General features: G+C 39.2%; 1 protein-coding gene across 2 annotated transcripts in view; it reads left to right on the top strand.

The window, feature by feature from the left end:
* The window catches only part of LYRM7 (LYR motif containing 7), a 34,991-nt gene that overhangs the window by 153 nt on the left and 14,294 nt on the right, over positions 1-20,544 (top strand). For both annotated transcript variants that reach the window (XM_084886764.1, XM_084886763.1), the window contains exons 2-4: positions 9,499-9,571; positions 11,980-12,050; positions 15,347-15,428. In XM_084886764.1, the coding sequence (XP_084742890.1) occupies positions 9,499-9,571; positions 11,980-12,050; positions 15,347-15,428 (226 nt within the window). The remainder of the gene's footprint in view (positions 1-9,498; positions 9,572-11,979; positions 12,051-15,346; positions 15,429-20,544) is intronic.

The following is a 20,544-nucleotide window of genomic DNA, read 5'->3' as shown; positions in this document are numbered from 1 at the left end:
GGGGGAGGTTAAGAGCGCAGCCTGACGAAAGTTATACGGGTTCAGGCCCTCCTCGGAGGGCTGGTTTTCGGGTTGTGCAGGTGTGGAAGAGGGGTGGGGGGCACCCATGGTTCCTAGTTCTTAATCTGCTTGGGTACCGAGTGTGTTGAGTAATGCCAGAGTTGAGCTCCGCCCGCGGTTCATCTCCCCGCCGAGTATCTGTCTGAGGGACCCGTTTCCCCTCCTTGGGAAGGTGCCGGGGACGCTAACGGCATCCCTGCGCCCCACGCACCCGATGAGGTGAAAGGTGCGGTCTAGTCATGTAATTGGAAGGTACACAGAGGTCTGGGGGCCAAGGAAGTCAGCACAGTCACTCACCAGAGGTAACACTCCGCGGCACAGAGCAGAGACCCACGTTCCCTGAATGAGCTTGGGAAGCAGTGGTCCTGCCGGGGTCACATGGTCTCAGGTTCATTTCTCGCCATCGTTACACGTTACTGGCCGGTGCACAGTTTCATGGGCCAGCCATCCCTAACCTTCATCAGCATGGCAGGCTGAGAACTGTCCCTGTCACTGGCTGAAACGCAGGCATTAGAAGGGGGAAATGGCCTGCTACACTATAGTGAGGAAGAACAATGCTATGGTCAATAATAGGTAGCCAGCCTCCAAGCAATGCCTCATCTACTACTGAACTTGGCGTTCTCAGTATGTTTTAATATACGTGCCAGCACCAGTAGAAACAATTGTAAAGGGTTATTCATTTTAAACTTTTATTGAGTTTACATGATAGCTATTAGTAATACCTAAGACCCAGCATTTAGCCTATACTATTAAGGCATAGTGGGTGCAACAATAAACAGACCACCTTTGCCTTCATACAGAAGTCTAGCAGGTCAGAAACCTTTAACAATTACTTAATTAGAATTGTATTAAGTGTGTTGAGCTACAATAGTATATTTTGTGTGCATATAATTGGGATTTAACTTAATCTGGAGGGATGCAAAACAATATTTCATAGAAGTTTAAGTTAGGTTGAGATGTGAAGTTTAATTAGAAATAGGTAGGAGAAGAGAGAAAAAGGCCATTCCAGAAAGAGGAAGTAGCATATAGAAAGTTCTTGAAATGGAAAATTGCTTGGAAAACTTGAATACAAATGAAAGGATTCATTCCAAAAACACTTTAGTCAGGCCTATAATGTGTAGAAGACACCCATGCCAAGTGTGGAGGATACAGAGGTAACCAAGAAGCCTCTGAAGAAGTATGGTACAGCAAGTGAGCCATTACATTAACATACAGTGAAGCAAGTGCCTGATGCTGGGATGTACTCAGGAGGGCATATAACTCAGACTTAAAAGGCATCTCTACCTATAAAAGCCTAAGCCACCATCGCAACCGAACAGACGACCAAACAGGCTGCACGGGGCGACCAGGCCAGCAGGAGGATTACTGACGGGTGACCAAACGACTGAGCAGCAGCTGAGTGAGTTGACCAGGCCGGCAGGGGAGTTAGTGAAAAGCAACCAAGTCAGTAGAGGGGGCAGTGAGGGGCAAGCGGCAACCAGGCTGGTGGGGGCAGAGGGTGCAATTGGTGATGACCAGGTTGCCAGGGGGGGCAATATGGGGCAACCAGTCTGGCGGGGGTTGGGGGGGCAGTTAGGGGCAACCAGGCTGGTGGGGAGGGAAGTTGGGTGAGACTAGGCCTGTGGTGGGGGGAGGAAGCATGGGAAGTTGGGGGTGACAAGACCAGCAAGGGCGGCAGTTAGGGGCAATCAGGCAGGTAGGCAGGTGAGCAGTTAGGTGCCAGTAGTTCTGGGTTATGAGAGGGATGATCACCAGGATTGGACCTAAACTGGCAGTTGGACATCACCCAAGGAGTTCCGGATTGGAGAGGGTGCAGTCTGGACCCCCCTCCCCCGCCAATGCACGAATTTCATGCACTGGGCCTCTAGTAGATAAATAATTACTACAGTGAAACCTAGTATAGAAATTATACCATACACCCTTAAAATTACTTCATTATTTAAAAAAAACACCAAAATCGAGGCAAAAAGTAAGTAATTTGTCCAAGCTTACAATAAATGGCAATGTCAGATTCAAACTAATCTGTGAAGAATACATTTCTATATACACTGCCTAAATTTGACAAGTCAGAATAAGTAAATGGGAAAGAGAAGACAATATGTGACTTAGCTTTCTGCTTTTTAGAAGTCCAATGCACTGACCATTATGCGACGAGCCAAGCAGCTTTCTACTTTTTAATAAAAGTAACTCCAACATGATAGTAGCTCTGATAGCCCCAAGGCAATAATGATGACCTCAACTTAGTTATATCTACAAAGACCCCATCCTATATAATAAAGGCTAATATACAAATCAACCGAACAGTAGAATGCCCAGTCACTATGACATGCACTGACCACCAGGGGGTAGACACTCAATGCAATTCCTGTCCCTGTCACCGGAAGTTGGGAGCACCGCTCAGCAAGAAGCCAGGCTCACGGCTGGTGAGCGCAGCTGCAATGGCAGGAGCTTCTGCCTCTGCAACAGTCAGACATCCTCTGAGAGCTCCCATACTGCGAGAGGGCGCAGGCCGAGAGGGTGCAGGCTGGGCTGAGGGATGCCGCCCCACCCCTGAGTGCACAAATTTCGTGCACCGAGCCTCTAGTTTCCAAATAAGGTCACATTTGTAGGTGCTAGGGATTAGGACTTCAATATGTCTTGGGGATAGAACACATTTTATTTACCCATTTATGAATTGATGAACATTTGGGTGGTTACTTTTTGTCACTATTATAAATAGATACTGTGGAGATTCATATATAAGTTTTGTGTGAATACACATTTTAGTTTTCTTTGGTATATACCCAGGCAGGTCATATTATAACTCTGTTTAATTTTTAAGCAACTGCCAAGCATTTCCAAAGTGGCTGCACCATTTTACATTCCCACCAACAATATATACCAGCGTTTTTCAACCGCTGTTCCGCGGCACACTAGTTGCCTGGTGTGCCGTAGGTGCAGACAAGACAAGAATTTTATAATTTTTCACTATTTTGTTTACTTAATATTTCATAATAAAGTAATTATAAAATACTTTCTTTGTGTTTATTTGATTCCTATTCAAGAGAATTACTTTATATATAGTCAATATAGGCACAGAGTTAAATTTTTTAACATTTTCTAATGGTGGTGTGCCTCGTGATTTTTTTCATGAAACAAGTGTGCCTTTGCCCAAAAAAGGTTGAAAAACACTGATATATACATCCCAATATTTCCACATTCTTGTCAACATTTGCTTTTTACTATCTTTTTTTTACTGTAGCCCTTCTACTGGAGTGAAGTAGTATCACTGAGATTTAAATTTGTATTTCCCTAATGGCAAACGTTGAACATCTTTCTTTGGCCTTAATAGCCATTTTTTGTCTTCTTTGCAGAAATGTCTATTCAAATCCTTTGCCTATTTAAAAAAAATGTTTTATTATTGAGTTGTTCTTTATATGTTTTAGATAACTGGCCCTTTATCAGATATAAGGTTTGCAAATATTTTCTCCCATTCTGTGGGATGTCTTTTCTCTTTTTTGATCGTATCCTTTCCCTTTCTCACTTAAAATTTTTAGTTTTTATAAAGGTGATAAATGTGTAGTAAAGATTAAGAAATAGTTGGCTAGTTGGTTCTGTATCCTGGTGCTGCATTATTTTGGAGCCCAAGTGGTCCCTTAGCTGAGATGCCTGAGGAAACCCAGACTCACAACCAATCGGTGGAGGGAGAAGAGGTTGAGACGTTTGCCTTTCAGGTAGAAGTTGCCCAATTGATGTCACTGATCATTACTATTTTCTACTTGAATAAAGAGATATTTTTTAAAATATATTTTTATTGATTTTTTACAGAGAGGAAGGGAAAGAGATAGAGAGCCAGAAACGTCGATGAGAAACACCGACCAGCTGCCTCTTGCACACCCCCCACCGGGGATGTGCCCGCAACCAATGTACATGCCCCTGACCGAAATCGAACCTGGGACCTTTCAGTCCGCAGACCGACGCTCTACCGCTGAGCCAAACCGGTTTCGGCAAAGAGATATTTCTGAGGGAATTTATTTCAGATTCATCAGATCCACTGGACAATAGCAGCTGTGAAAGCTTGTCAGATCCCAGTAAACTGGACTCTGGGAAAGAATTGCACATCATCCTCATTCCAAACAAATATGACCAAGCTCTCACTATCATGGATACTGGAATTGAATGGCCAAGGCTGATTTGATCAATAATCTTGGTACTATTGCCAAGTCTGAGACCAAAGCATTCATGGAAGCTTTGCGTGCTGGTGCAGATATCTCTATGATTGGCCATTATGGTGTCAGGTTGTAATTAGCCTATTTGGTTGCTGAAAAGGTGCCCATAATCACCAAATCTAACAATGATGAGCAGTATGCCTGGGAGTCGTCCCAGTAAGATTGTTCACAGTTAGGACTGACACAGTAAACAGCGGTCATCCTGAATCTGAAAGAAGACCAGACCAAGTATTTGGAGGAGAGAAAGATAAAGGGATTGTGAAAAAAACACTCAATTTATTGGCTACCCCCTTACTTTTTTGGGGAGAAGAACGTGGTAAAGAAGTCAGTAATAATGAGGCTGAAGAAAAGGAAGAGAAAGAGGAAGATTAAAAAAAAAAAAAAAAAAAAAGCCCAGCCGGTGTTGCTCAGTGGTTGAGCCTCGACCTATGGACTAGGAGGTCCTAGTTCGATTCCCAGGGCACAGACCCCCGGTTGAGGTTATGGGCTTGAAACCCACAGGGGGGCATGCAGGAGGTGGACAATAGGTGGTTCTCTCTCTTCGTTTCTCTCCTCTCCCTTCCTCTCTAAAATAAATAAAAATGTATTTTAAAAAAGAAGAAAAGGAGTCCAGTGACAAACCTGAAATCAAAGATACTGGTTCTAAGCAGAACTAGTTTTTCTCTTCTAGTTTCATGTTGGCTTATTTTAACAGAATGAGGTTGTGTTTGTTGTGAGATGTGTTGTAACCTAATGCTTGTTAACATTGTGGCCTAACTCTAAAGTGTTTAGCTTTCAAGTGGGTTCCTTAGTAGACCAAATCTTTTGTCACTGAAATGTTTTGAGATAAGCATGGTTAAAACAACTTTCATCCCCTAGGGTCTGCTTCTTAAACCCTCTATCCTCTGTATTTATCAACTGCATGTATGGCCTCTAGAAATTAGTATACTAAGCTGAACCAGTCTGATGGGAGTAATTATCCATGGGTTTGTTTTCTAAAGAAAAGTATTACTTAGAGAAGCAAAATTATAAGCTCACCTAGGCATATTGTAAAGCCATTTGAAAGTAACTTAGAGTAAGTTTTGTGAATGGAAATGTAGTGTCAAGTCACATTCTGCTTTAAAAAGGTTGTGACAAATGCAGATGAATTAGAAAGAATGGTATCTACCTCCGTCCACATACTCCTAATCCCTGCTCTCCTGAGATAAGAGCTTTTAATCATTTTAGCTATTCCTTCTGATATTTACCTCCATGTCTCTAAACATGCTTAAACTACTATTTATTTTCTCTTTGGAGATATTACTTGTTGACTTTTTACATTGGAGGTTGAGGACTAAGCTTCCCCTTACAACCTATTCTTCACAATGTACACATTTTGGTGAATCAGTTTTTGTCTCTGGTATTATTTGACTGTAAAATTTATCCACAGCTGAGATCTCTAATATAACTATACTAGTAGCCCTGTGCATAAATCCATGCACCAGTAGCTCTCTGCAGGGCCTGGCCACTCCACACCCACTGCCCAGAGGCTCTCCGCGGCCCAGAGGCCCATCTGCAGCCAGGCGTGGAACACTTGTCTCATCGCTGGGGCAACCACGCAAGCATTCCCTCCTTCAAGCCCCCCCCCCCTCCCCCGGCCACTCCACGCCCACTGCCCAGAGGCCCTCAAAGGCCAAGGTGGAACGCTTGCCTGTCACCGCGGCGCTGAAGCAGCATTTCACCAGCTCACTCCGCTGCCTGCTCTCAGCGGCCACCCCCCCCACACACACACACTCCCGACTGGGAGACTGGCATGGTTGAGAGGACTAGGCACCACCATCTTGTGGCTATGGGCACCATCATCTTTGTGACAGAATGATGGTTAATTTGCATATTACCCTTTTATTAGATAGGATGATTACATTGCCTTTAATTTATAATTCTTATATTTTCTTAAAATTAATAACTGCCTTGTATTTATCATTGGTTAGTTTCCTGCATATCTGTTCCCAAACTCTAAGCCAAACTGACGTCTACCAGTTTTATTTTTTCTCTAGTAATCTTTTCTGGATCAGTTCAAACTTTTCTGTAGTCCAGACTAGTTGCTTTCTCAACTGGTTGCACAAATGCTGACCTATATTTGTCCTTTACCGTTATCTCTGCCTCTCCTTTGTTGGACAGGTGATTCTCTTGCTGTTTTCTTAGTCAGCAAGATGTTGCCTGGTGTGCCGTAGGTGCAGACAAGACAAGAATTTTATAATTTTTCACTATTTTGTTTACTTAATATTTCATAATAAAGTAATTATAAAATACTTTCTTTGTGTTTATTTGATTCCTATTCAAGAGAATTACTTTATATATAGTCAATATAGGCACAGAGTTAAATTTTTTAACATTTTCTAATGGTGGTGTGCCTCGTGATTTTTTTCATGAAACAAGTGTGCCTTTGCCCAAAAAAGGTTGAAAAACACTGTTCTTAGTGGTTCATCCATTGTTTTGTGGAATACATGCATTGTTCCAAGAAAAGGTGTATGACATATGAGACTTTGCATTTCTAAAAAATGTGTCTGCTCTTGTTTTAAGTAATAATTTGGCTGTGTCTGATGTTCTAAGCTGGATTTTTTTTTTTTCAAAACTTGAATATAATATACTATTGTCTTCTCACAGTGATATAAGTCAGGTACCATTCTGATCACATACCCAGTGTATGTGAACTGTTTTTCTTTCTCACATTTTTCTTTTTATTAGCATTTATTAGCTGAACTTACATCATGAGCCATTGTGTGGGTTTTATGTTGGGCACTTGGTGGAGCCCTTTCAATCTACTAACTCCAGCACCTTACTTGGTGAAATTTCCTTAATTATTCTCCCTTTTAATTTCTGTTTTATCTGTTCTCTCTTGTTGGAGCCATCTAGATCACTCTTTTAATTTTCTTATCTTTTCTCTTCTAAATTTTTATTTGTTAACTTCTGCTCTTACTCATTTGATATCCATAAGCTTTTGGGAGTTTCTGAACATTCCTTTTTTTAAAAATCCTCATCTGAGGATATGTTTACTGATTTTTTTTAGAGAAGGGGGAGAGAAAGAGAGAAACATCAACGTGAAAGATAGACATCAATTAGGCTGCCTCCCACACTCTCCCTGACCAGGGATCAAACCCAAACCCCAAGCATCTGCCCCAACTGGAAACGGAACCTGAAGCTTTCTGGCGTGCAGGACGATGCTTCAACCAACTAAGCCACCGGCCAGGGCCTAAAGGCTCCTTTTAAATTCTTCCTTTTTGTTTTTGTTGCATGTTTGCAGTAACTTGGGATTTAAGTGTAGTTGTCTGTCTTTATGTTTTCTGCACCTTGTTTCCTATTTCTGTTTTGGTGTATGCCTTTGAAGTTATAGGTTTTCTAAAATATATAAAATATTTAAAATAGTACCTTGCACACAGGATATACTCAGTAAATGTTAGATGTTATCTGATGAATGGACTGGAGAAAAGGAGGGAAGGGTGGCAGAGAGACAAATCTTTTTAAGTACTCTAAGAAACACATGGGGAGCATCTGAACTTAGTTTGGAGCTATGGTGGATTTAAAAAAATTAGACATCCTAAAGTTTCCACATGAAGAGTAAGGTAGTTTTAGAGATGACTTTAAAATTTCTGGCTTGAGAGAGTCTGTGTCTTCCATCACTGAAATTGAGAAGACAGGAGAAAAAGCAGTATTGGGAGAATAACACTGAGTATCCTTCTGGACTTGAGAAGTATGAGGCGGCTTTTGGCTAGGCTCCGCCCAACAGTACTGACTGGCTGTTTGGGACTAGGTTGGGTCTTAGAGTCCAGGCTCGGCACTTCAGAACTGGTGTCAGCCCTTTGGAACTAGACTCGTCTCTTAGGCCTTGGCTGGGCAATTCCGGGGTAAGTCCATTAGCATCGTATTGATCCGAGCCCTGGGAAGCCCTGGTCTCCACGAGATTGCCTTATAGGAAAGGACCCTTAAGGGAGCATTCTGGCCTAGGAGCCAGCGGTTGAAAGGGCTGCTGACTCACAAGGAGAGGTGCCTGTGGAAATCCCTCTGACACACAGTCTGGGTTCCTTGGGCCTGCTGGAAAAATAGGTGTTGCTTAGGGGCTGGGCTCTTTGCAGTGAGATTCTGCCCTCCAGACAGGTTGGCTGTTTGGGACTGGGTTCTTTAATGTTGTTGCTTATTGTCGCCTTTGTTGTTGTTTTTTAAAGAAGTGTGAGGTGGCCTCAGTCAATCCTAAATCCTCCTCACAATCTGATTCTTTTCTCTCCATTTTTTAACATACTCTTGTAATAATCAAAAGTGTCAGCATTCTACTTGTTTTTTGAGAAATCACAATTGAGTTTGCCTGAAACATCTTCCTTATGAGCTCTCTTAAGATTTAATAAATTCGAAAAAGCAGCCAAGTGTGTTGCTCCATTAAAAAAAAAAAAGATTTAATAAATTCATGAGTTTGTCTATACTAGTATGTGCCTCACTTTATGAACAAAAGAAAGCCCTAATTGATTTGACTCAGTGGATAGAGCATCGTCCTGTGGACTGAAAGGTCCCAGGTTTGATTCTGGTTAAGGGCATGTACCTTGGTTGCAGGCACATCCCCAATAGGGCATGTGCAGGAAGGCAGCTGATGAATGTTTCTCTCATCGATGTTTCTAACACACTTTCCCTCTCCCTTCCTCTCTGTAAAAAATCAATAAAATATATATTTTTTTAAAAAAACAAAAGAGCCGGGACCGGTTTGGCTCAATGGATAGAGCGTCGACTTGGGGACTGAAGGGCCCCGGGTTCGATTCTGGTCAGGGGCATGTACCTTGGTTGCGGGCACATCCCCGGTGGGGGGTGTGCAAGAGGCAGCTGATCGATGACTCTCTCTCATTGATGTTTCTAACTCTCTATCTCTCTCCCTTCCTCTCTGTACAAAAATCAATAAAATATATTTATAAGTAAATAAATAAATTAAAAATAAATTTAAAAATAAATAAAAAAAGAAGGCCTCCATATCTTAAGAGAAATGATAATCAGACTGGAAAAGTTGTTTACCTTGGCTGGTTTTGCAGGGGAATTACTAACTTTTAACTATCTTTATACTATTTTGTTTCAAATAACTTTGTATTATTTTTGTAAATAAAGTTTTTTTTTTATTTAAAGATAAATAATCAATGTAAAGGTATTTCCACAAACCCTGGTTTTCATCAGCTACTTAATTATGTAAAATGTGATTTTTTTTCTTTTGCGGTCTAAGTTCTGATTTTCTTGATAGGTTTTACAGCTCTTTAAAACATTGCACAGGACCAGACAACAAGTTTTTAAAAATGATACCAAAGCATTAGAAGGTAAGTTTATTAATTTTCCGTTGGAACAAGTCCATTCTTCAGATGCTGCTCATATGTCCAAGAGACCCAACATAGGCAAGCCTCATCTTAGGGAATGACCTTCACTACCTCTTCCCTAATGTTGTTATGTGTTATAAAGATTAGTTTACATTACACTTTTTGAGGAGTATACACTTAAAGAAAATTGAAGTCCTTTCTCTATTTTATAATCACAATTTCACACATCTAGGACTAGATACTATCGTATTGTTAATGCCTTGTGTCATTCTAGAAGTGACAGCAGCTAAGAAAGAGAATCTATTCCAAGCAATTCCTCATTTAGTATTTCACAGTTTTAAGTGATTTCTGTCTTACTTGGTTCTTTGTTGGTCATGTTTACTTCCAATCCTCATACATTTCAAAACCTCTTTAACCTAGGTAAAGTGTCTCCACTGTCCTAGGATATTCTAGTTTTCATAATTCACCCAAAATAATTTCTTGAATATTAAAATAATATGCCTTATATTGTACTTTACACAAATTCCTCATTTAATTATTATAACAACACTGTGATGTAGTTGCTATTACAGTAAACCCTCAATTTTGCAGAGATTGATTTAACAGAATTAGGATTTAATGGAAAAATTTCTAGCCTGTATGTCATATGTGAATTTAATTTAACACCCTATTAATTTTAAAATGCTTTAAACCAAGATTTGCTTATAATTAAATCTATAAATTTGTTATTTTGTTATTTGTTATTAAGAAATTTATTATTTTTTTAACAAATTTTAGTGAATAAGCCATATGTTTGAAAAATACTGTAATTTCACCAACATAAATAAATGTTACATATCTACAACCATAGTCTGCATATTTAAATCCCAGAGTCACCTCTCGTAAACAATGTTCAGCAAATGATTAGCATTTGAACACAGATACCAGAGCATTAGAAGGTAAGTTTTTATTGTTTTTCCTTTGGAACATCCCACAGGGTAAGTGGTTCTATTGTTGCACGCGTGACTTTCTGCAGCAGTTTTAACACGTGCCACCCATCTTCCAACATGAGCTAAGCCAAGCCCAGACTTGTGCATTTGTTTATTCACAGTGACTGGTGAATGCACACATTTATTAGACCTATTTAGTATAAATTTAAAATTACAGTCATACATATAGAAAAGTTTTCTGTGAAATTAAACTTTCATAAATACTTAATTTTAATTACAAAAATGTATCTATATTTGTCAATTTTTTAACATACACATTTGAAAAACCTGTCTATCATATATATATCTTTGCATATCTAATATGCAAAGTGTCCCCTTGGGAGCTCAACCAGGAGAGACCAGGAGTTTGATCTCTCGCTATGTCGTGCACTGACCACCAAGGGGTGCTGCAGAACAAAGGAAGTCCCCAGCCAGCAGCTGGAAGGCCAGATGATCTCTGATCACTGTTCAGGCCTAGGGACCCTACCTGTGCACGGATTTCGTGCACCAGGCCTCTAATTTTATTATAAAATGGACTGTCAGCTTTAACAGACACCCTGCCTCACCCGAATTAGTCCATTATATCGAGATTTCACTGTATGATTTCTGTTCAGATAAGAAATTAAAAAATGTGAAAGGATTTGCCCCACATTATATTATACTTAGAAAGAAGTAGAGCTAGGATTCAGCTTAAGCAGTCTGGCTCCAAAGCCTAAACTCTAACCACCTTGCATATTGAAATTCTGAAGCATAGAAGGAAGATTTTATGACTATTCTCACATCAAAATAGCATAGTTTTGTTGCTTTAAATGTTTTTAAGTGAAATAATTATAAGAACAGGTAAACATTGCATGTTTACTAAGCACTTTATATGGATCATTCCATTAAATGCTTACAGCAATACAATAAGGCAGTTTGTCAGGTTAAACTGAATTATGCTACTGTAATGATGGTGATGTCCCAGTGGTGTACATGAACAAAAGTTTTATTTATCATTTACTTTACATGTCAGCCAAAGTGCTCAGAGCTGCTATATCTTTATTTTAATGTGTATATGTGTGTCTGGTTTAATGTGCTTAAAGTATTGAGTTTTGCCATCTTAAAAACATTTAATTTAAATTCTTAGATTTATATAAACAAAGGATTACATTGATTTATTGAATCTAAAAAGTACACAAATGAAATTGAAAGTGAAAAGCAGGAAACAAAAGTATTAGAGTGCTGAAGGTTTATATTAGGTTTAATTACAAACTTGCCAGCCTGTCATAAGCTCTCCAAAAGACTTCTTTAATAAATTTATGATTTTTATACTTTGTTTCACATGGGACAAAACTATTTCCTTTACTAGAGAAGTAGTGATTCATAATGAATAACATGTAAATTATTGTGGCAGAAATAATAAATTAGACAAGCAAGTAACTATATGTATTTTTCTTTCTGTAGCAGCCAGAATAAAAATAAATGAAGAATTCAAAAGTAATAAAAATGAAACTTCTTCTAAGAAAATAGAAGAGGTACGGTAATTGAAGTTTTCAATTTTACAATAAAACACTTGTAAATTGTATTAGCACCTAGAGGAAGTGATGGAAATAGAGGGGTTACGTGAAATAAAAACCCGATAGTTAAAAATAAGCTTCACTTGTTTGGTATGGCTCACTTCCTCTGTGTCATCTGCCTACAACCATAAGAAAACAAGTTGCCTGGTAAAAAGAATAAGGATGGTAACCCTAGTTAAAACAAGAGCAGCTGCCGAAGCCGGTTTGGCTCAGTGGATAGAGCGTCAGCCTGCGGACTGACGGGTCCCAGGTTCGATTCCAGTCAAGGGCATGTGCCTTGGTTGTGGGCACATCCCAGGTGGGGTGTGCAGAAGGCAGCTGGTCGATGTCTCTCTTTCATCGATGTTTCTAACTCTCTATCTCTCTCCCTCTCTGTAAAAAATCAATAAAATATATTTTTTAAAAACAAACAAACAAAAACAAGAGCAGCTGAATCAACCCAGTCACCCACAGAAGTGCTATCTTCTCACTGAAACTGAAAAAAATGAGTGCTTCGGTAGCTCAGAACTATAGAGGAAACACCTACTTATTTAGCTCAACTAGACAGATTTTTTTTTTTTTTTAATTCCTGTCTTGGCAATGGAAGTGAACCAGCCACAGTTCATGACGACTCTTGGTTTGCCTTTAATATTTGCATTTTAATCACTTATTTTAGTTTAAGACAGTCTACTGAAACCAGTCCGTGAGCTCCCTAGTACTCCCAATGCATATTCATTGAAAAAATTTACAATGTTTTGTTTCCTGTATAAAATCATGCTGCATATATACACTATCTCAGTTTTGAGCTTCATAAATATTCCTGTTTCTAACCTTGGATAAATTTAGGGAAAGGACCCATAGGAAAAAAGTGAAAAATGGAAAACTATTTGCAAGGGTAGTTATGATTCCAAGAATTGGTTTGATTAAAAGGAAAATATAAATTAGAGAAATACTTCTATGTTTAACAAAATTTCTGAATGTTAAAATTTTATGAAAATCATTTACATTTTTGAAATAGTAAATATCTATAATAAGCCAGTGAGACAATGAAATAGCTTAAGAATTTCTATCCCTATAATAAAAAAGGGAAAGATTTCCCTTAAGCATATGATAGGGCAAACAGGGACTATGAAATTTTTATTCATGTAGAAGTTAAGATGAAATCAGACTCAAGTCATGAATTGAATAGAAGTTAAAAGGTACATTTGAAGGTTTGTCCTATTTGCTATTCAGTAGACTGATAACAATTTGGCAATTTCTAAATTTTTAAATCATGATTTAAACTTTTAAGATTTTTTACATTTTTAATTGTTTATATCAACTAAACTGAGAAAATGAACTACAGGGAGAAACCAAGATGGCAGCATAAACACCTAAACTGCTGCCTTGCACAACAATTTCTAAACTACAACTAAAAGACAAAACAGACATCATCCAGAACTACAGGAAGGCTGGCTGAATGGAAATTCTACAACTATAAGGAAAGAGACTCAGAGACTCAGAGGTGCTGCAGAAGGCAGAGGTACGGAGACGTGTGCATGGAGAGGACTGGCAACTGAGTATGCGGCTGACTTTCTCAACTGGGAGGGAGACAAAAGCTCCTGATTGCTCTGAACTCCAGTGCCGGGCGAGACTCTGGGGACCCAGACTCATACTGTCTCCTTCACCCTCATCCAAGCTAAGCACAGAGGTTTTTTGCAAGTATTGTCTCATAAGGGTGTCTCCAGCACAGAAATTCTCCCAGTGTAGACACAGCTGATTGTCACAGCCAATTGGCCTGGAGGTCAGTTCCTCTCAGTGATGCCAACAATAATCAAGGCTTAATTACAACAAGACTATGCACACAGTCCACAAAGGGGTGCACCAAGAGTGTCCACCTCGGGTGACTAGGGAGGCTGAACCACTGGGCCCTATATGACACCTAGCACACAAAGCCAGTCTATCAACTCAGGGAAGCAGCCAAAATGTGGAGAAAAGGAAACAGGTCATAAATGAAAAAAATGGAGGGAAGCAAACGACTGGATATAGAATTCAAAATCACAGTTACAAGGTTTTTCAAGAATTTTGTAGAAAAGGCCAATAAATTTAGCAATATCCTCAAGGATATGAAAAAGACCAACTAGAAATTAAACATACACTGACTGAAATAAAAAATAATATACAGAGATCAAACAGCAGACTAGAGTATTGCAAGAATCCAGTCAAAGATTTTAAATACAAAGAAGCAAAAAACACCCAACCAGAAAAGAAAAAAGAATTCAAAAATTTGAAGATAGTGTAAGGAACCTCTGGGACAACTTCAAGCATACTAACATCCAAATTATGTGGGTGCCAGAAGAAGAGAGAGAGCAAGATACTGAAAACCTATTTGAAGAAATAATGAGAGAAAACTCCCCCCACCTGGTGAAAGAAATAGACTTACAAGTCCAGGAAGCACAGAGATCCTCAAACAAAACTAATTCAATGAGGACCACACCAAGACATATCATAATTAAAATGCCAAGAGCAAAAGACAGAGTATATTAATAGCAGCAAGAGATCATCCCATGATCTATAAGACTATATCATCTGACCTCGGTTAACTTCCCTCCTCACTTCACTCATTTTTAAGAAAAAAAATCTAGCAAATACCCAAGTCTAAATCAGTTTGTCTGCCTATTAATGGTTCATTCAAGTACAAATGGTATTTTATAGAGAAAACTCTACTTCTCACAACTCAGTGTAGAAGGGTCTAAAGTCTAGTATTATGAAAATAAATTTGACATCAGGGTTGCCTGAAAGGGTCCTAAGGTGGCTCAAGGGGTCCACAGCTTTGAGAATTGCTATTCTAATCCATTTCTTCATTTTGCAAATAATGAGGTCTGAAACTCAGTAGGTTAATAAACCAAGGCCATACACTTAATGACAACCAGAGTTGGAATCCAAGTATTCTGACTCCTAATCCAACATTCTAGTGTTCAGAACATCCAATTCTATAAAAGAAAGATTCACCACCACCACCCTAAAAAAACTGTGTTTTAAACACATTGTAAAATATATATGTACAACAAAAGAATACTCTAAACCTGTTTTGGATCAAAATATGAACAGGTGGATAAAAGTTAAAAGTATATGCCTGTCTGAGCTTTTTGCGCACTTGGAATGGTTATAAAAAGTTAAAGGCAGATTATTACATAAAAATTTGTAGTAAACCTATACTTTTCAAAAACAGTACATTTGTGTGAACCACTGAAAAACACCTAAAGGATTTATTCTGTGTTTGGTTTTCTTAACAGCTAATAAAAATAGGTTCCGATGTGGAATTGTTGCTCAGAACATCTGTTATACAAGGTATTCACACAGACAACAATACACTGAGTAAGTAAAATGAAAGAAAAATGTTTTCTGATTGCAGTGTGTTTTAAAATATTAAGCAATTACAGTGCTTTTAATGCTGATTGCTAAAAGAGTTTGATTTTGCCAGACAATGTGGTATATATTTCACATATTTATAAGGCTACCAGTTAAAAATACTGAAGTATGAAACTTTCTTTTATCAGATTTTTTATTCTTAAAATTCTTTAAAAACCTTAACTACTGATTATATTACAAAACTACAGTTACAAAGACAGTATGACTATTTTTATCATTTATTTGGGGTTCTTAATATTTCTAGTACCATTTAACATGTACCTAGACTAAGTCTGTTTCTCTACCCTTTATTCTATGATTAGAGTTATTTTGATTCAAAACAATTGGGATTATAAAAAATAGAGTAGAGGATCCTTCCTTATACCTTAAAACTCCTAGAGGGGCTTCGGCAGAATCTCATTTTATATTATACTAGAGGCCTGTGCATGAAAACTCATGCTCTCAGAGAGGTCCCTCAGCCCGGCCTGCGCCCTCTCACAGTCTAGGAGCCCTCAGTGGGTGTCCAACATGCAGGGAGCAGGCTTAAGCCATAGCCTGGCTTCCCTCTGCAGGAGGTGACCAGTGGGCTGATCTGGGAATAGCGAGCAGCTGGCCCCGCCCTGAGTCACCCCACTGTGGTCACTGGTGGCCTCCCTCTGTGGGAGACAAACCTGGCGGACAGTCTGGGGATGGCGAGTGGCCAGCCCCTCCCCGAATCGCCCTGCCACTGCTGACACCCGTGCCCTCCCTCTGCGCAAGGCAACCAGACGAGCAATCGGGGTGGGATTTGTTTTTATCCCCTGAAGTTACTTTGGGGGCAATAGTAATACCAAAAAGATGACATTTCTTTATGAAGTATAACATACAAACAGAAAAGTGCCCAATTTATAACTGTATATCCCACTGAATTTTCACAAAGTAAAATACTCATGTAATCAACATCCATATCAAGCTATATAATACTACCTGTTCCTCAAAAGACCCCATATGATCTTATAAATCTCCCCGTCATCCCCACCCCACAAGTATGACCATTGTCCTGACTTTCAACACCATCAATTTTTAACATAATAAATATTTTTACTTTATATAAATTACATCATACAGCATTTGCTATTTTATCTGGCTTCTTTCAATATATTTGTGAGAATCATGTATATTATTGTGTATGACAACATTTCTATAAATATTGTTTGAATATATTACACTTTATTCATTCTACTATTGTTTGGGTTGTTTCTAAATTTGGACTGTAATAAATAATAATTCTATGAATATTCTATGTGTGCCTTGTGGTTTAAATACATAAAAAATATGTATGTACATTGATATGTACATACACAAATACAAATGTAATGCATTTCTTGGAGATAAAAGTGAATTTTCCAGGTCAAGAGGATTATGTGTTTACTACAGGCCCAGTGCACGACATTCGTGCACTGTGGTCTCAGACCAGACTGTGGACCCTGGGGTAGTGGGCCTAAGCCAGCAGGTGGCCATCCCCCAAGGGGTCCTTAGCCCTGTGACGGAGGCGGGAGAGGCCACTGCCACTGCCGCTGCGCTCACCAGCTGTGAGCCCACCAGCCATAGCCAGTGCAGTGGTGTAGCCTCTCCCACCTCCGAGGCCGTGCCAAGCAGCTAGGAGCCCGACTTCTTGCTGAACAGTGTTTTCCCTGTGGGAGCGCACTGACTACTAGGTGGAATCTCCTGCATTGCGTGTCTGTCCCCCAGTGGTCAGTGCGTGTCATAGGGACCAGTTGTTCTCTATTCAGTTGATTTGCATATTAGGGTTTTATTATATAGAATTTAGGTTTAAGTAGATACTTCTAACCAGTTTTCTAAGTGGTTAAAATAATTTACACTTCCAACAGCAGCATCTTAGAGCTCCAGTTGTTTTATATCCTCAACAATACTTGGTACTGTATAACTCTTTAATTTTAGTCTTTCTGGTAGTTGTGTAATGGTATTACATTGTGATTTTAATTTGCATTTCTCTGATAACTAATGAAGTATCAGCACTTTTTCAGTTGTTTAATGGCCTGTTATTTTATGAAATGGCTGTTTAAGTCTCTTGCCCATTTTCTTGGCAATTATCTGCCTTTTTACTATTGATTTGAAAATATTATTTTTTTTTTTTTTCAATAAAGAAATTTTTATTTTTATTTATTTATTTTTTTAATAAGTTTTTATTTTTCATATTATTACAAATGTTCCTTCCCCCCCCCCACCATTGCTCTCCTCCACCAGGTTCCCACCCCACCCTCTGCCCTTTCCCCTCTCCCCATTGTCCTCATCCATAGGTGCACAGTTTATGTTCAGTCTCTTCCCACGCCTCCCTCTCCCCTTTTCCCCAAGAATCGTCAGTTCACTCCCCTTCCATACCTCTGATTCTATTATATTCAACAGTTAATATTGTTCATCAGATTTTTTTAATTTCCTTGGTTTTTAGATTCACTTGTTGATAGTTACGTATTTGTTGTTCATAATTTTTATCTTTGTTTACTTTCTCTTCTGAAAGAACCCCCTTCAGCAATTCATATAATTCTGGTTTGGTGGTGATGAACTCCTTTAGCTTTTTTTTATTAGTGAAGCTCTTTATCTGGCCTTCGATTCTGAGTGATAGCTTTGCTGGGTAGCTTATTTTTGGCTATAGGTTCTTGCTATTCATCACCTTGAATATTTCTTGCCATTCCCTTCTGGCCTGCATGGTTTCTGTTGAGAAGTCAGCTGACCATCGTATAGGTGCTCCTTTATAGGTAACTACCTTCTTTGCTCTTGCTTCTTTTAATATTCTCTCTTTATCTTTTGCTCTTGGAATTTTAATAATGATGTGTCTCGGTGTGGTCCTCTTTGGATTCCTTTTGTTTGGAGTTCTGTGCGCTTCCTGGACTTGTAAGTCAAATTCTTTCACCAGATGGGGGAAGTTTTCTGTCACTATTTCTTTCAGTATGTTTTCGATATCTTGCTCTCTCTCATCTTCTGGAACCCCCATAATTCTGATGTTGGTTTGCTTGAAGTTGTCCCAGAGGTTTCTTACATTATCTTCAATTTTCTGGATTCTCTTGCCTTCTAGCTTCTGTGGAGGAGTGTCTCTGGCTCTTTATGTTCCAAATCTTTGACTTGATTCTTGCGATCTTCCCTTCTGTTTTTAGGACTCTGTAAAATATTTTTTATTTCAGACAATGTATTCTTTATTTCTTGTTGATCCCTTATCATTTCTTGTTGACTCCTTATTAATTCTAGTTGATCTCTTTTCATATCCTCATAGGCCTTATCCATCTTTTCTAGGAAATTCTTGAAAAACCTTATAAGCGTAGATTTGAACTCTATATCCAGACGCTTTTTGTCCTCCATTTCTTTCGTTTGTGATCTATTTTGTTGTCGCATTTCGCAGTTACAGATAGGACGGGGTTTCAGGGTGGAGCCTGCAGCTTTGGCTTCCATCAGCCCCGCCCTATGCGGGTCCTTCAGTGCTCGCTGCCGGCGCCTCTGAGAGAAAGGTGCCCTCGATTTTCGCCTGCTGCCAAACAGTCTATGTTCTCCCACAATGAGCCCGGTATTGGGGTTCAGTTCAGTTGGAAGTGGAGTTGGAGGTGGCGTTCACAGCAGTCTGGAGCCCCAGTCTCCTTCCCGTCAGGGCAATCCCGCGGCACAGCCGGCCGGCCCTTCTCTGGGGGCAGTGTGCGCGCCTCCGGGACCTCCTTTCTCCGCTGCCCAGGGGTTCCGACTTACAGCCCAGCTCCCTATGGCTGAGCCTGAGTCCCCGGGGTCTGGCCCAGAACGGGGGTTCAGAGCAGTCAGGGGCCCAGCACAGTCGGAGTTTTATCTCCTTCCTGCTAGGGAACGCCCGCCAGGCACTCGGCCTCCCTCCTCTCCGGCTCCGTCCTCTCCGCGCGCACCGCGTGTCTCCGTACCTTAGGCTTTTACAGCTCCTCCGTGCTTCCTTCTGGTTTTCTCCTTGCTTCTTGTTGTAGGATTTCCAGTCAGTCAACTTTCCTGTAGTTCTGGGTAATGTCCATTTTATATTTTAGTTGTATTTTATTAAAATTGTTGTGTGCGGCTGCGGCTAGTTGCCTACCCGAGCAGCCATCTTGGATTCTTGCTGAAAATATTATTTTTTAAAATATATTTTTATTTATTTCAGAGAGGAAGGGCGAGGGAGAGAGAGAGAAACTTCAATGATGACAGATGATCATTGATCGACTGCCTCCTACATGCCCAACACTGGGGGCTGAGCCTGAAACCCAGGCATATGCCCTAGCCGGGAATCAAATTGTGACTTCCTGGGTCATAGGTCAGTGCTCAACCACTGTGCCATACCAACTGGGCTAAAAGAATTCTTTTTTTTTTTTTATAGACAAGGACCCAAAATTTCAGGTTGATTTACTTATAATAGTTAAGAGGTTTGAGTATTTTAAGTCTCTCTATTGCCAATAACTATATTTATTACCATGATGGCTCTACTTTTTTTTTAGGTTTTTTTTTTGTTTGTTTTTATTTTAAGGATAATGCTTTTAAATATAATAATGTTACATGCAATAACAATTAATATCTCAAGAGAAACTATTTTAAATATGATAACATTACATGCAATAAACACCAATTATTTAAGAAAATGACCACATGCAATAAACTTTAGGATTTCAAGAATAAGAGGCTTTTAAGTATAATAATATTACCAAAGCTATACTAACATAGTATGATATCACAAAAGTTGTAGGAAATGTTAAAAATATATAAATAACAGGATGATTTCTATTATATTTTAGTATATCCCCTTCTGGCTCTATTTTTGTTCATCATATTCCACAAATCAGTGAAATCATGTTTATCTTTCTCCAACTTGCTTATTTTGTTTAGCATGATGCTTTTAAAGTCTATTCTTTTCCCCATCCCTTCACTTTCATCCTGTGTGTGTCTTTTTTTTTTTTTTTTTTTTTTTTTTGAGGTGTGTCTTTTGTAGACATCATATAGTTGGGTCCATGTTTTTGTATCCATTCAGCTACCCTACACCTTTTGATTAGAGCATTTAATCCATTTACATTTAGGGTTATTGAGAGGTACTTATTTATAGATACTTTAA

This window comes from Pipistrellus hanaki, assembly GCF_964339955.1.
Source record: "Pipistrellus hanaki genome assembly, chromosome: 5".
NCBI classification, from domain to species: domain Eukaryota; kingdom Metazoa; phylum Chordata; class Mammalia; order Chiroptera; family Vespertilionidae; genus Pipistrellus; species Pipistrellus hanaki.
The sequence above is the reverse complement of the archived record's forward strand: the minus strand, read 5'-3'. Positions and strand labels throughout refer to the sequence as shown.